The 13,130-nt window shown below is 34.2% G+C and overlaps 1 protein-coding gene across 14 annotated transcripts in view; it reads left to right on the forward strand.

The window, feature by feature from the left end:
- Positions 1 to 13,130, forward strand: part of STAG2 (STAG2 cohesin complex component) — a 134,838-nt gene that overhangs the window by 95,288 nt on the left and 26,420 nt on the right. For all 14 annotated transcript variants that reach the window (XM_070604346.1, XM_070604347.1, XM_070604338.1 and 11 more), the window contains 8 exons: positions 365 to 457; positions 585 to 674; positions 1,268 to 1,471; positions 2,996 to 3,066; positions 3,374 to 3,461; positions 3,555 to 3,635; positions 5,736 to 5,828; positions 8,996 to 9,170. In XM_070604346.1, coding sequence (XP_070460447.1) covers positions 365 to 457; positions 585 to 674; positions 1,268 to 1,471; positions 2,996 to 3,066; positions 3,374 to 3,461; positions 3,555 to 3,635; positions 5,736 to 5,828; positions 8,996 to 9,170 — 895 coding nt within the window. The remainder of the gene's footprint in view (positions 1 to 364; positions 458 to 584; positions 675 to 1,267; positions 1,472 to 2,995; positions 3,067 to 3,373; positions 3,462 to 3,554; positions 3,636 to 5,735; positions 5,829 to 8,995; positions 9,171 to 13,130) is intronic.

Genomic DNA, 13,130 nt, shown 5'->3' on the forward strand with positions numbered 1-13,130 from the left:
ACAGCTTAGAGTAGGCTGAAATGCTGCTTAATCCCACTATTATATAAGCTCCTAAACTACATTTCCTATTCCTGACTGCTTCTCCTTTCATCCAAAGGTGGAGTTGGTTAGTCTAATTGGGTATTGATTTTGCCTCTAGAGCTGTTCAAATTTTTCTTGTTATTTTAGGTGGCTTTAAAAAAAATAAGGTGCAAGTTACTCTCTGTCACTTTTGGGGTTCAAGTTTTATAGTAGAAATTTTTGTATCCATCATTTAAAATGTAGTTTTATTATTTATTTTGTATATTTTAACTTAAATTTGAGCACCTAACAGTGTTAATGTGCTTATTAATAAATACTTAAAAACGTTGTTGTGTTACTGTAGGTGCTGACAGCAAAGGAGAAGAAGACTCAACTGGATGACAGGACAAAAATCACTGAACTTTTTGCTGTGGCCCTTCCTCAGTTATTAGCTAAAGTAAGTTTGTGTCAATATCAGAGTGTTACTAAGAAATTATAGATTTTCTTTGGAAATGCCACACAGAATTTTATAATACTTACTTACCACCATTGTGTTGTTTTTGACATTTTTTTTTATTACAAAGTACTCTGTAGATGCAGAAAAAGTGACTAACTTGTTGCAGTTGCCTCAGTACTTTGATTTGGAAATATATACCACTGGACGATTAGAAAAGGTATGGTATTTTCTGTGCATAAAAAACCTTGACGAAAAATTGTTAGTTTATCATCCCATCACATTGTTTATATTTTTGGAAATATGTTTTTGTAATTTCTAATGTGAAAGCAAACCTGTCTCTTATGTGTCTTCTAGATTTTAGATCAGTTAGATTTAGAGAATGGCACTATTGGGGCTTCCCTTTGATTCATCCCCACAGTAGTACCCTCACTCCTAGCCATCACGTGATTATGTCACTGATCATTTATGGAAATAGGGGTTGGTAACTAGGTAATAACAATTACAAAATGAGAGCAGCTAATATCCATTGAAAACTTTTACTATGTTCCAGGAACTATTGTAATTTCTTCATATGTATTAGCATTCTCACCAAATCCCTATGAGATATAGGTAATGTTATTCCTGTTCAAGTTGAGGAAATAAATATGGGTGGGTCAGTGTATTTATTTGTCATGACTAGAAAACCACCTTAAAATGTATGCTCTATGGGCTGTGGAGTTACTATATTTGAAGATTTTCATTGAGGTGGTGTAGTTGTTTTACGTCTATCATATATACCTTTGTTTTAATGAAAAAACTTTGATTTTCCAGCATTTGGATGCCTTATTACGACAGATCCGGAATATTGTAGAAAAGCACACAGATACAGATGTTTTGGAAGCATGTTCTAAAACTTATCATGCACTCTGTAATGAAGAGTTCACAATCTTCAACAGAGTAGATATTTCAAGAAGTCAACTGATAGACGAATTGGCAGATAAATTTAACCGGCTTCTTGAAGATTTTCTGCAAGAGGTATATATTACAAGTATTTTGTCAGTTGGGCCCCTTTAGTAACCAAATTAGTCCTGGTGATAGTCCCTGGCAGTATGTTGAGAAGATTTTCAGACTTTCTGTTCTTTGATTCATCATGCTACCATTACCCCTCCACCAAAATAGGAAGGAGTTAAGAATCTGTGACATGGAGAAGGTGAAAGCAAAACTAACATCTTTCCCTTTTTTTATTTTAAAGAAGGGATCTGGAAAGTTATGAGGGTTTAATTGAACAAGATGTTGTTAGGGAACAAGGTGTTAATGGAACAGAAAAGTAGGGCTAGACTGTGGCCACGTAGCCTCAAAAAGTAGGGTCTTTCTTAGTGTTTTGGCAGTGTTAGTGAGGAAAAGCAGTTATGGTCTTTGATATTATAAAGCCTTGATAAATTGCTGTTACAGCCACTGTTGATTTTGGGGTTTCCTGTGCTGTTCTGTTGTATTCCCAAAGAGGCTTAAAGCGTGTCAGTCAAATGCACTTATATTTTTTATTGTGATTATCATCTTCTCTGGAAATAATTACTTAACAATTTAATTGATTTGCATAAAATAAAAGTCATAATTCTCAAATTAATGCATTTAGCATTTTCCATGTTACTTTTGTCATTGATGCTGCAAAAATGATATAGACTTTGTAATTTCCAGTTTTCTTTTTTAAGTTACTTCTTTAACTTTCTTTTTTGTGTGTAATATTGCATGCTTACTAATTTTTGCTTAATTGGAAGTTTGTGCAAAATATGTTGATGTACAATCGTCACATTCTTAGTTAAAAATTTTAATGGCTCTGCTCTTGGCTGGATATGAATATGATTAGGACAAGTTAATTTAAAATCAAGCAATGATTTGTTAATTAAGTTTAATTACTTTGTAGAAAAATTAAAGTTTAAAAACAAGTAAATGGTTTTTTTTGAGACACCCAGGGTTCAGTACAGTAAGTTTTATAGTGTTTAAGAAAATCATATTTCATGTAGTAAGACTCATAACATTTTCAAAAACTTTATTTACTCTAAATTGGAAAGTTGGTACCCAGAAAGGGCTGGTATATCTTTAGTCCTTATTCCGGGAGTTTTTCCAAATTAATTGTGGTTGGTCTGATACATCTTTCTTGAGCACTCTGTTTCATCTTCTTAGGTTTTGTCCTTTGAGTGTTGTCTTTATGCTGTCTTGCTTGTCCTCTAATATATTTTTCTTTGTGTTGTCCTCATGCATTTATTACTGTGAAAGAGTAGATGTCTTCATAGTTTTGTGTCAAGTTTACTTAAAAGGAAAGGGAAAATGTCATTCAGTTTTTCTCTCTTGAGTATAATATACCTGATAAGTCTGTGTTAACTTATTACCCCAACCATATTTCTTTAAATTTGACAGGATCTAGGTATTGACTGACAAAGTTAATTTGTGGTTTTTATTACGTTATTCTTTCTTTTCGAGGTGGTATCACCAATGCAGTAGCCTAAGACTTTTCACTTTGGTAGTGATTAATGTTTATTATTATATAATTAATATTCTTAGGGTGAAGAACCTGATGAAGATGATGCATATCAGGTATTATCAACATTGAAGAGAATCACTGCTTTTCATAAGTAAGTTGAATGTTGAAGTTTTTGATTTCTTTAGCAAAATCAAAACCAACTTCCATTTTGGGGTTATAATGTTATCAAATTCTTTATTGGATTTCTTTTGCTATTGGGGAAAAAGTACTTGGGACAATCGTGTTTTGAATTGGGGAATGACTGACAAATTATCAGTTAACATACTTTTTAAAGAAATAAATTTGTTTTTGTGAGTTCACGTTGAACAATTTACTATATTTACTTTAACAGCCTTCTGTTAACACTCAATCCTGAAACAAATGTGATTAAGCTTAACCAACTTAATTCTTTTTTACAGTGCCCATGATCTCTCAAAGTGGGATTTGTTTGCTTGTAATTACAAACTGTTGAAAACCGGAATTGAAAATGGAGACATGCCTGAGCAGGTTTTTATTTATTTACAAGTTACATATTTAACTTTGAAAATGAAGACTTACGACTTTTTAATTTTAACTGTGTTCTCTTGGTTCTTTTTACAGATTGTTATTCATGCACTGCAATGTACTCACTATGTAATCCTTTGGCAGCTTGCAAAGATAACTGAAAGCAGCTCTACAAAGGTCTGTGGTGGTTCAGTGGAGTTTTTATTTGATAACATACATTAACTCATTTCAGCAAACTTATATGTTTAATAAGACCAGTTATTTCAATAAAGTTTTGCTTATTTCTAATCTACTGTTTTAGATGTATGTATCTTTCAGAACGATAGTGTTTGTGGTTTGATGTATATTCAATGAAAGAACATTAATATGTTTTGTTTCAGGGTATGATTTTAAATTAAAGATTGTTCACGTTTGAAGGTAGCATAATTTATGGATTTCCATATTATTCTCAAAAGTGTTGTGTACATATAGAAATATAGGTCATGTTAATCATGACCAAGAGCCTTTGAAACAAGAGATAGAGCTATTGGATTACATAAATTGATGATAACCAGCCAACTGTCCCTAGATCTTCTTATACCTTGGTATTGCTTTTGGATCACTTTGTTCATACTTAGGATCTCTCTACTAATGTACCAAATTACTGATGTTCCAAATTCACGATAAATCACTTTTGGTTGAGTATAGTATGCCAGCTACCAGGTCATAGGACTTTCAAAATTTTATCCATTTTGGTAATCCTTGATGTGTTTAGTAATTGAACTAAACAGTACCGCCTTTCCATTTGTAAATTCGAAGCTTAAACATTGTACTTGTAGCAGTAGATGTTGCCTTAAATATTATTTGGGCACATTTTATAAATATTAAGCAATTTCTGGAAGTTAGAATTAGTTGTTCATAGGTATTTTCCTCAAAAGGGAATCCTCTTGATAATGTTTGTTTTGCATAAAACCACAGAATAATTTTAAATGCTTAGAATTTCTGAGCTTTTAAGCACAAGATGCTGTTATATCTACAAGTGGATATTGCCCCCTTGAAAAAGCAATGTAGTATTGTTGTTAAAATAGTCTGTTTTTTTGTTTGTTTGTTTTGTTTTTTTTTGGTGAGCTAGCTTGTTGTTGAGCTAACATCTATGCCAGTCTTCCTGTAATTTGTATGTGGGATGCTGCCACAACGTGTCTTGATGAGCAGTGTGTAGCTCCATGCCTGGGATCCTAACTGATGATCCCTGGGCTGCTAAAGTGGAGTGTGTGAACTTAACCACTACACCACCAGGCCTGCCCCCAAATAGTGTACTTTTTGTCAGACACCCAAGAAGTTTATTTAACTCATCAAGCTTATAGTAGGGACAATAACTATATTAGCAAATATGATTGCTAACCTAAATTGAAAGCATTGAGATAAAAATTAGAACGGGAAAATAGGTAATATTTTTAGTAGAAGAAAAAGGTAAAAATGAATGTTACTGAATACAAAGTTATTTATGCCGAAGCTTGGTTGAGTTTTCCTCACCAAATTGATCTCCTAGTTAAACCTGTTTTTATTTAATTCATCTATTACATACACCAAATATGTACTGATATTCTATCATTTGGCATCCAGTATCAGAAGATGGACCAAAGGAAAGGTTATGCCTTAAATATGTTAGTGTGGATGATCTTTATAGAATAGTTTTCTATTTTAAATTAACTGGCAAATATTTAGAAATAGAAAAAAAGTAAGAAAAAGATTCGTCTTTTTAGTTTGTTTATGAGACATTTAAAGTTTTTTTAAAATTGGAGTAATACCGCAAAACTTGAGTTTTGTCCCTCTCTGTTTTGAAAAAGTACAACCAGTATCCTTCAAATAAGAAGTGAAAGATGCTGTCCCTTTTTTATTAATTGATTTCTTCCGTTTATCAGTTGGCTACCCTTCAAATTACAAAACAAGGATGGAGCATAAATCTTTATTCTTTAGCATTCTGAGGTAGTGGATTTATTACAGATAGCCATATGTAGTTAGAAGTTTTCTCATTCTAAAGAACCTAGACCACTTAGGATATTATCTATTAATATACCTGATATTTTTAAGGCTGCAGTGTGTTGAGATTTTTAAGAAAAATGGTCTAATTTGTTTTCTTTCCTGATAAATAATAAAGAATTATTTAAATCTAATATGTAAGCAAAGTTAACGTAGTTAAATATATAAAAACTTTTATGTAATTTAAAATACCTTAAATACTGAATGAGGATTTTTTTTTTACAGTATTTTAAAATGTTCATGTTAAATCTTTTCAAGGATGACTTGCTGCGTTTAAAGAAACAGATGAGGGTATTCTGTCAGATATGTCAGCATTACCTGACCAACGTGAATACTACTGTTAAGGAACAGGTTAGTAACTACTGTAGATAGCAATCTTTTGTAAGCAACCCTTAATAAATATCTGAACTAATATAGAAAATTTAAGTCATGCTGACATTGAGCAAAGTAGAAATATCTTTTATCTGTCCATGTACACTATAGTCAAAAAATACACCATATTCAAAAAACAGATTAAAGTACTAATTTCATACAGTTTTATGAATTGCATTTATAGATTACCCTCATAGTGTAGTTATCCTGTATTACTGTTTCTTTATGACACTCTTGGTAAACAGACCCATATACAGGCTTCACCCCACTATCTGAAAGTGGAGCATTCTTCTGAAACCTGTTGTAAGCTAAAATGGCGTAAAGTGAAGAAGCAATTACCATTAATTAATATGGAAAAATTTTTTGAGCGTTCCTAGACTGAAAAAATAAACTCCCAAAGTAAATCAAGATGAAGCACCGATGTTCACAGACAGTTCAAAGCTATGGCAGCTTCGTGCTGAGATGCCAAGTGTAGTTCCTGGGGAGGGAGCTTGGTGGTGCTACTCTCTCTGCTTGGGGTGTGCGTTGCCTCTATAATGGCTTGCTGCAAAAGAAATGCTGAACGCTATTTTCACTTTTCCCCCTTTTTTGGAGAAGTGGAAATCCTCTTCGAATTTCTTTCATTTAGCAAAAACAGGCACTAATGTAGGTCTTTCTTAAAAGTGAATTGGCTGGCATAAAGTGAACTTTTGGTTGGCTGAGGAAGCTTGTGTAGAATTAGGTGTATGAAGTTACAAAAGTTATTCCCGAAAGCAGCAAGTATAGCAAGTATGCCTCAGGGAGGAAAGGTGTATATGGGTTTGTCATCTCTGAGAATATTGTCAGTGTTGACATTCCCGCCCATCCTGATTGTGTAAGTTATTTTTCCCTTTGTGGACTTTGTCTGAGATAAAAATTTTAATTACTTGCCTGCCATCAAAGTGTTACCTTCCCACCCCATGTGCCCTCATGATTCTGTTACTGCCAACCTTCTCATTCTGGAAATATATTGTTACCTGGTGCCATAGGTAGTTTTCCCATCTGTAAAATGAATTCTGATCCTGGGACTAAGACCCTATTTAGTTCTAATTCCCTAATAGAGTATTAAGCTTTTTTGGACACATGCTTTCTAAATGTTTCTGTGGGGAAGATAGTTTTATAATCATTTTGTAAAAAATACTAATAACGATACTAATACGATACAGTCAAAATGCTTATAGTGATTTTAAGGTTTTTTTGACCATTTCATCTTAGTTAACCTTTGTATATTGGAGTAGAGCCCTAGGAGTCATCAAAAGTGCTATTTTCAGCAGCTTTTGTTATGTTGGGTACTGTTTATTTTAGTTAAGAGTGTGTTTACTTCTTAAAGCTACCAAGAAAGTCATTCGGATATAGTCATTCAGCTGTAAAGCTACCAAGAAAATTGTTCAACCCTTTTGTTAGTCATTTCTCTTTATTTCATTTTAATATATCAAAACTAATTTTAATGAAATACATTTGGATTTTTATAGTTAAAAATTTACATTCAACATCCAACTGTTGGTCTGATTGTTCTTCTTATTTCCAACTCTCTTGTGCGTCCCATGCATATATGCTTGGGCACAAATAAATTAGAAGATATTAAATAGCCAAGATCCAGTTTACTGAATTTTGCATTTTTCTTGTAAAAGTACAAACTATATTGCAATAATTATTACATTGCTGAATTCTCTTCGGTTTTTAGTATGTACTTTTGAACTGTACAATGCAGGACTTGGAACTTTAGTTTTCATCTCTACAATTCAGATGAAAGGAGAACAAAATTTCTGAAGGTAGTAAATTGAGTTTAGAGTTAAGCTTTTAGAATAGGATTTTAGTGAAGTATGCACGATCCAAACTTAATACATGAAATATTACTTGATAGGTTTTCACATGCCACCAAAATATTCAGCTTAATATTCCCTATTTTTTACAGTGTTAACACATAATTCCTTGTGGGTTATTGTGTGTAAACTCCTCTATAATCTGTTGTTTAGGCCTTGGAGATTAATTAATTTTGGTCACTAAATAGCTTGCCTGTCAGTCTTCCTAATAGCTTCCAGGAATATGTCCTGGTCAGGTCACTTGACTTGCCAGTTCACCTAATTAGTAATTATCACCATGCTTATTACTTGTATCATTACTATGTGTGTTGCAAAAGGTTTTGTAAACTCAAATATCCTGATAAGTATAAATTACTACTATAGTTGTAAAATGAGGGGAAGAGATTTGAAGAAGAGGTAAAAGCATGAAGTAAAGAGGAAAAAATAAATGTGGTTGGTTCCCAAAAGACAAAGCTATTTTTAGATCTGCTTTGTGCTCTGTGTTATAATCTGTCTTTCTAGCAGTAGTCTTCCCTTAAGTGTAATTTCCTGTTGACTTTGTGACCCCCAAATTCTATTTTTATTACCTATTCCCAACAAATAATTAAAATTTTCCAGTTACCTTCTGACCGGTTTTACCAGTGTTTGACTCTATTTTAAAACTCCTGGCTGAGTTTTTATTAAGCTCCTTGAGATATAACTCAGGCTTATCTTTATTATGATAGTATCAGGTTTACCTGGTGAGTAGTAAGCAGGCCCATACTTGCTTATGTGTTTTCTGCTTAATCACCACACATATTGACAATGAGAGTGCTTAAAAAGTACCCTGGACTGGACTTTGTGATCTCTCTTCTAAGAGATCTTCTAGGAGATGTTCATCCATTTGGTATAAGTTTTTTACTTCCATAGAAGAAAAGAATGGTACCAAGTTTTTACATTATTTTATATTTGAGAATGTATACCATGAGGTGTTATGCTATAGTGTAGAGTGTAGGATTGTAGTCCGAAAACCTGAGGTTGAGTCCTGACTGCATGTTTTGGTAGTGTTAACATATTGCACAAGTCACTTAAAGTTGCTGAGAGTAAAAAAGAATATTTGTGAAACTCCCTTGCAGTTAGTAAAGCATGATGCAAATATTAGTAGTCTTTGTTACAGAAATTACACTCCTTAGCTTTAAAATCTTAGGAAAATATTAAACACTGATTTTTCTTGGGTTTCAAATATAGAAAGTTGGATTGTATTTCTGTGTTAAATATGTAAGTTACTTGTGGCTGATGGTGAGAAATCTTGGTTTATAGCATGCTGTCCTTTTTCTTTTTTAATAGGCCTTCACTATTCTATGTGATATTTTGATGATCTTCAGCCATCAGATTATGTCAGGAGGGCGTGACATGTTAGAGCCATTAGTTTACACTCCTGATTCTTCATTGCAGTCTGAGTTGCTCAGCTTTATTCTGGATCATGTTTTCATTGAACAGGATGATGATAATAACAGTGCAGGTAATTTTATTGCCATCTTTTTGTTAAATCTGTGTATCTACTGTAAATCAAATTTAAGTAACAATGATGTAATGTGTTCCACGACTATTTGATATTTTATTCTTAAAACATGAAACACAGGTACATGTTCTAGCACATGTGTTCATTTTATTTTTTTTAAGATTGTATTTTTCCCTCTTCTCCCCAAAGCCCCTGGTGCATAGTTGTATATTTTTCGTTGTGGGTCCTTCTAGTTAAGGCATGTGGGACGCTGCCTTAGCATGGCTTGATGAGTGGTGCTCGGTCCATGCCCTGGATCTGAACTGGCGAAACCCTGGGCCACCGAACAGGAGTGCACAAACTTAACCACTCAGCAACGGGGCCGGCCCCCTGTGTGCATTTTTTGTAACATTGTAAAGACAATGTGGTATCGCAGAGCGTCTTTGGAGTCAGATCTTTGCTTCTCTCTAGCCCTAAGCCTATTTTTCTATTTTGCAGCTACTTTAACAGAACTGTGCAAATTAATTAAATTGAACAATGCGACTAGTACAGTGACTGGGCATATAGTAGGTACTCAATAAAATGTACTCCCTCTTCCCCTTAATCATTGGTAATACCAGTATTCAGGTAATTTGAGCAGAACGAAGTATTTCTTGAAGTGATGTTTTTGTTGTATACTTTTATAACAGGTATTCATACTTTGGTGGGCTATTAAAATGTGTAATTTCTCAATGTGAGAAAATGTTTGAAACTGTTCTGTAAAAGTTTGGGGCAGTACAGAATGTTCATAGGAAAATAATTGAACCAGCCTTGCCTGGTGTTAAGTTACTCTTCACACCCTAATTGCATACACAGATGCCTTACTTGAAGAAGAGGTAAAAAACAAATAGTATTTGGTGGCTTCTTTCTGAGTTTGTGTTTAATTTGTAGTTATATTCGAAGGACAATATAACCTCAGTATGTATATATGCATACATAAACTGACACATCATTGCAAATCAGTTTGTATAAATATATATAATTCTAGATATGGCTTGTAGCTTTTATCAATGAAGAGCCTTGTTTTCAAGTATTAAAAACTTAACCAGAACAGAATTGAGAAACCTAGAGTAGCCAAAACAGTTGTCAAAGTCCACATACTAAAGTTTCTATACTTAGAGTTTTTCACCTTTCACTTTCAGCTATTGATTTAGTTACACTTTAATTTTAACATTCATTGGTCAGCAAGCAGTATACTAGATGCTATGGATGTCAAAAAATGAGACAAGGTATTTTCCTTAAGAATTCAGTTCAAGTGAAAAAGACACTAAAAACAAGTAATTATAATGCCATTCAATAAGTAGTAGAGGCATGCACAAAGTGTGGGCGTGTAGAGGAATTTCCAACTGATCTATGGGAATCAAAACGTGATTGAAATAAGCTGAGATCTGAAATGGATCCTAAAGATGAGTAGGAATTTTTAAAACTTCTGTGGGAAAGCATACTTGCATTCCGAAAACCGATACAAAATCAGTTTTGGTCCATAGCCCTTTTGTTTGTTGGGACTGCCTTTACTTCAGTTAGACCATGGGAAATAGAATGAGAGTAAGCTTGCCGATACTCCTGAATTTTCTAGAAGTTTCTTGGAATTACACTCAGAGTCTTTATCTCCTTGGACTTTGTGTCTTTCAATTTACACTTTAAAAATGAACTATATTCCAGTTCTATGGAGAAGTATAAAATATAACACATTTGTATATACCTACCACCAGCATTTGTCAAATTTTACTGTATTTGTTTCAGATTTCTTTTTTTTTTTTTAATTAATGTTATGATAGATTACAACCTTGTGAGATTTCAGTTGTACATTTTTCTTAGTCATGTTGTGGGTACACCACTTCCCCCTTTGTGCCCTCCCCCCACCCCCCCTTTTCCCTGGTAACCACCGATCAGATCTCCTTATCAATATACTAAATTCCACCTATGAGTGGAGTCATATAGAGTTCGTCTTTCTCTGACTGGCTTATTTCGCTTAACATAATACCCTCAAGGTCCATCCACGTTGTTGTGAATGGGCCAATTTTGTCTTTTTTTATGGCTGAGTAGTATTCCATTGTGTATATATACCACATCTTCTTTATCCAATCATCAGTTTCTGGGCATGTAGGCTGGTTCCACGTCTTGGCTATTGTAAATAATGCTGCGATGAACATAGGGGTGCAACGGACTCTTGAGATTTCTGATATCAGGTTCTTAGGATAGATACCCAGTAATGGGATGGCTGGGTCATAGGGTATTTCTATTTTTAACTTTTTGAGAAATCTCCATACTGTTTTCCACAGTGGCTGTACCAGTTTGCATTCCCACCAACAGTGTATGAGGGTTCCTTTTTCTCCACATCCTCTCCAATATTTGTCACTCTTGGTTTTGGATGTTTTTGCCAATCTAACGGGTGTAAGGTGATATCTTAGTGTAGTTTTGATTTGCATTTCCCTGATGATTAGCGATGATGAACATCTTTTCGTGTGTCTATTGGCCATATTCATATCTTCTTTTGAGAAATGTCTGTTCATGTCCTCTGCCCATTTTTTGATCGGGTTGTTTGTTTTTTTGTTGCTAATCAGTGTGAGTTCTTTGTATATTATGGAGATTAACCCTTTGTCAGATAAGTGGCTTGTAAATATTTTTTCCCAATTAGTGAGCTGTTTTTTTGTTTCAATCCTGTTTTCCCTTGCCTTGAAGAAGCCCTTTAGTCTGATGAAGTCCCATTTGTTTATTCTTTCTATTGTTTCCCTCAACTGAGGAGTTACAGTGTCCGAAAAGATTCTTTTGAAACTGATGTCAAAGAGTGTACTACCTATATTCTCTTCCAAAAGACTTATTGTCTCAGGCCTAATCTTTAGGTCTTTGATCCATTTTGAGTTTATTTTGGTGTGTGGTGAAAAAGAATGGTCAATTTTCAATCTTTTGCATGTGGCTGTCCAGTTTTCCCAGCACCATTTGTTGAAGAGACTTTCTTTTCTCCATTGTAGGCCCTCTGCTCCTTTGTCGAAGATTAGCTGTCCATAGATGTGGTTTTATCTCTGGGCTTTCAATTCTGTTCCATTGATCTGTGGACCTGTTTTTGTACCAGTACCATGCTGTTTTGATCACTGTAGCTTTGTAGTATCTTTTGAAATCGGGGATTGTGATTCCGCCGCTGGCTTTGTTTTTGCTCAGGATTGCTTTAGCAATTCGCGGTCTTTTGTTGCCCCATATGAATTTTAGGATTCTTTGTTCAATTTCTGTGAAGAATGTTCTTGGGATTCTGATTGGGATAGCATTGAATCTGTATATTGCTTTAGGTTGTATGGACATTTTAACTATGTTTATTCTTCCAATCCATGTGCAAGGAATGTCTTTCCATCTCTTTATGTCATCGTCAATTTCTTTCAAGAAAGTCTTGTAGTTTTCATTGTATAGATCTTTCACTTCCTTGGTTAAGTTTATCCCAAGGTATTTTATTCTTTTCGTTGCGATTGTGAATGGGATTGAGTTCTTAAGTTTTTTTTCTGTTAGTTCATTGTTAGTGTATAGGAATGCTACTGATTTATGCACGTTAATTTTATACCCTGCTACTTTGCTGTAGTTGTTGATTATTTCTAATAGTTTTTCTATGGATTCTTTGGGGTTTTCTATATATAAGATCATGTTGTCTGCAAACAGCGAGAGTTTTACTTCTTCGTTACCTATTTGGATTCCTTTTATTTCTTTTTCCTGCCGAATTGCTCTGGCCAGCACCTCCAGTACTATGTTGAATAGGAGTGGTGAAAGTGGGCACCCTTGTCTTGTTCCTGTCCTCAGAGGGATGGCTTTCAGTTTTTGTCCATTGAGTATGATGTTGGCTGTGGGTCTATCATATATGGCCTTTATTATGTTGAGGTACTTTCCTTCTATACCCATTTTACTGAGGGTTTTTATCATAAATGGGTGTTGGATCTTGTCGAATGCTTTCTCTGCATC

The sequence above is a fragment of the Equus przewalskii genome, chromosome X, assembly GCF_037783145.1.
Source record: "Equus przewalskii isolate Varuska chromosome X, EquPr2, whole genome shotgun sequence".
Taxonomy (NCBI): domain Eukaryota; kingdom Metazoa; phylum Chordata; class Mammalia; order Perissodactyla; family Equidae; genus Equus; species Equus przewalskii.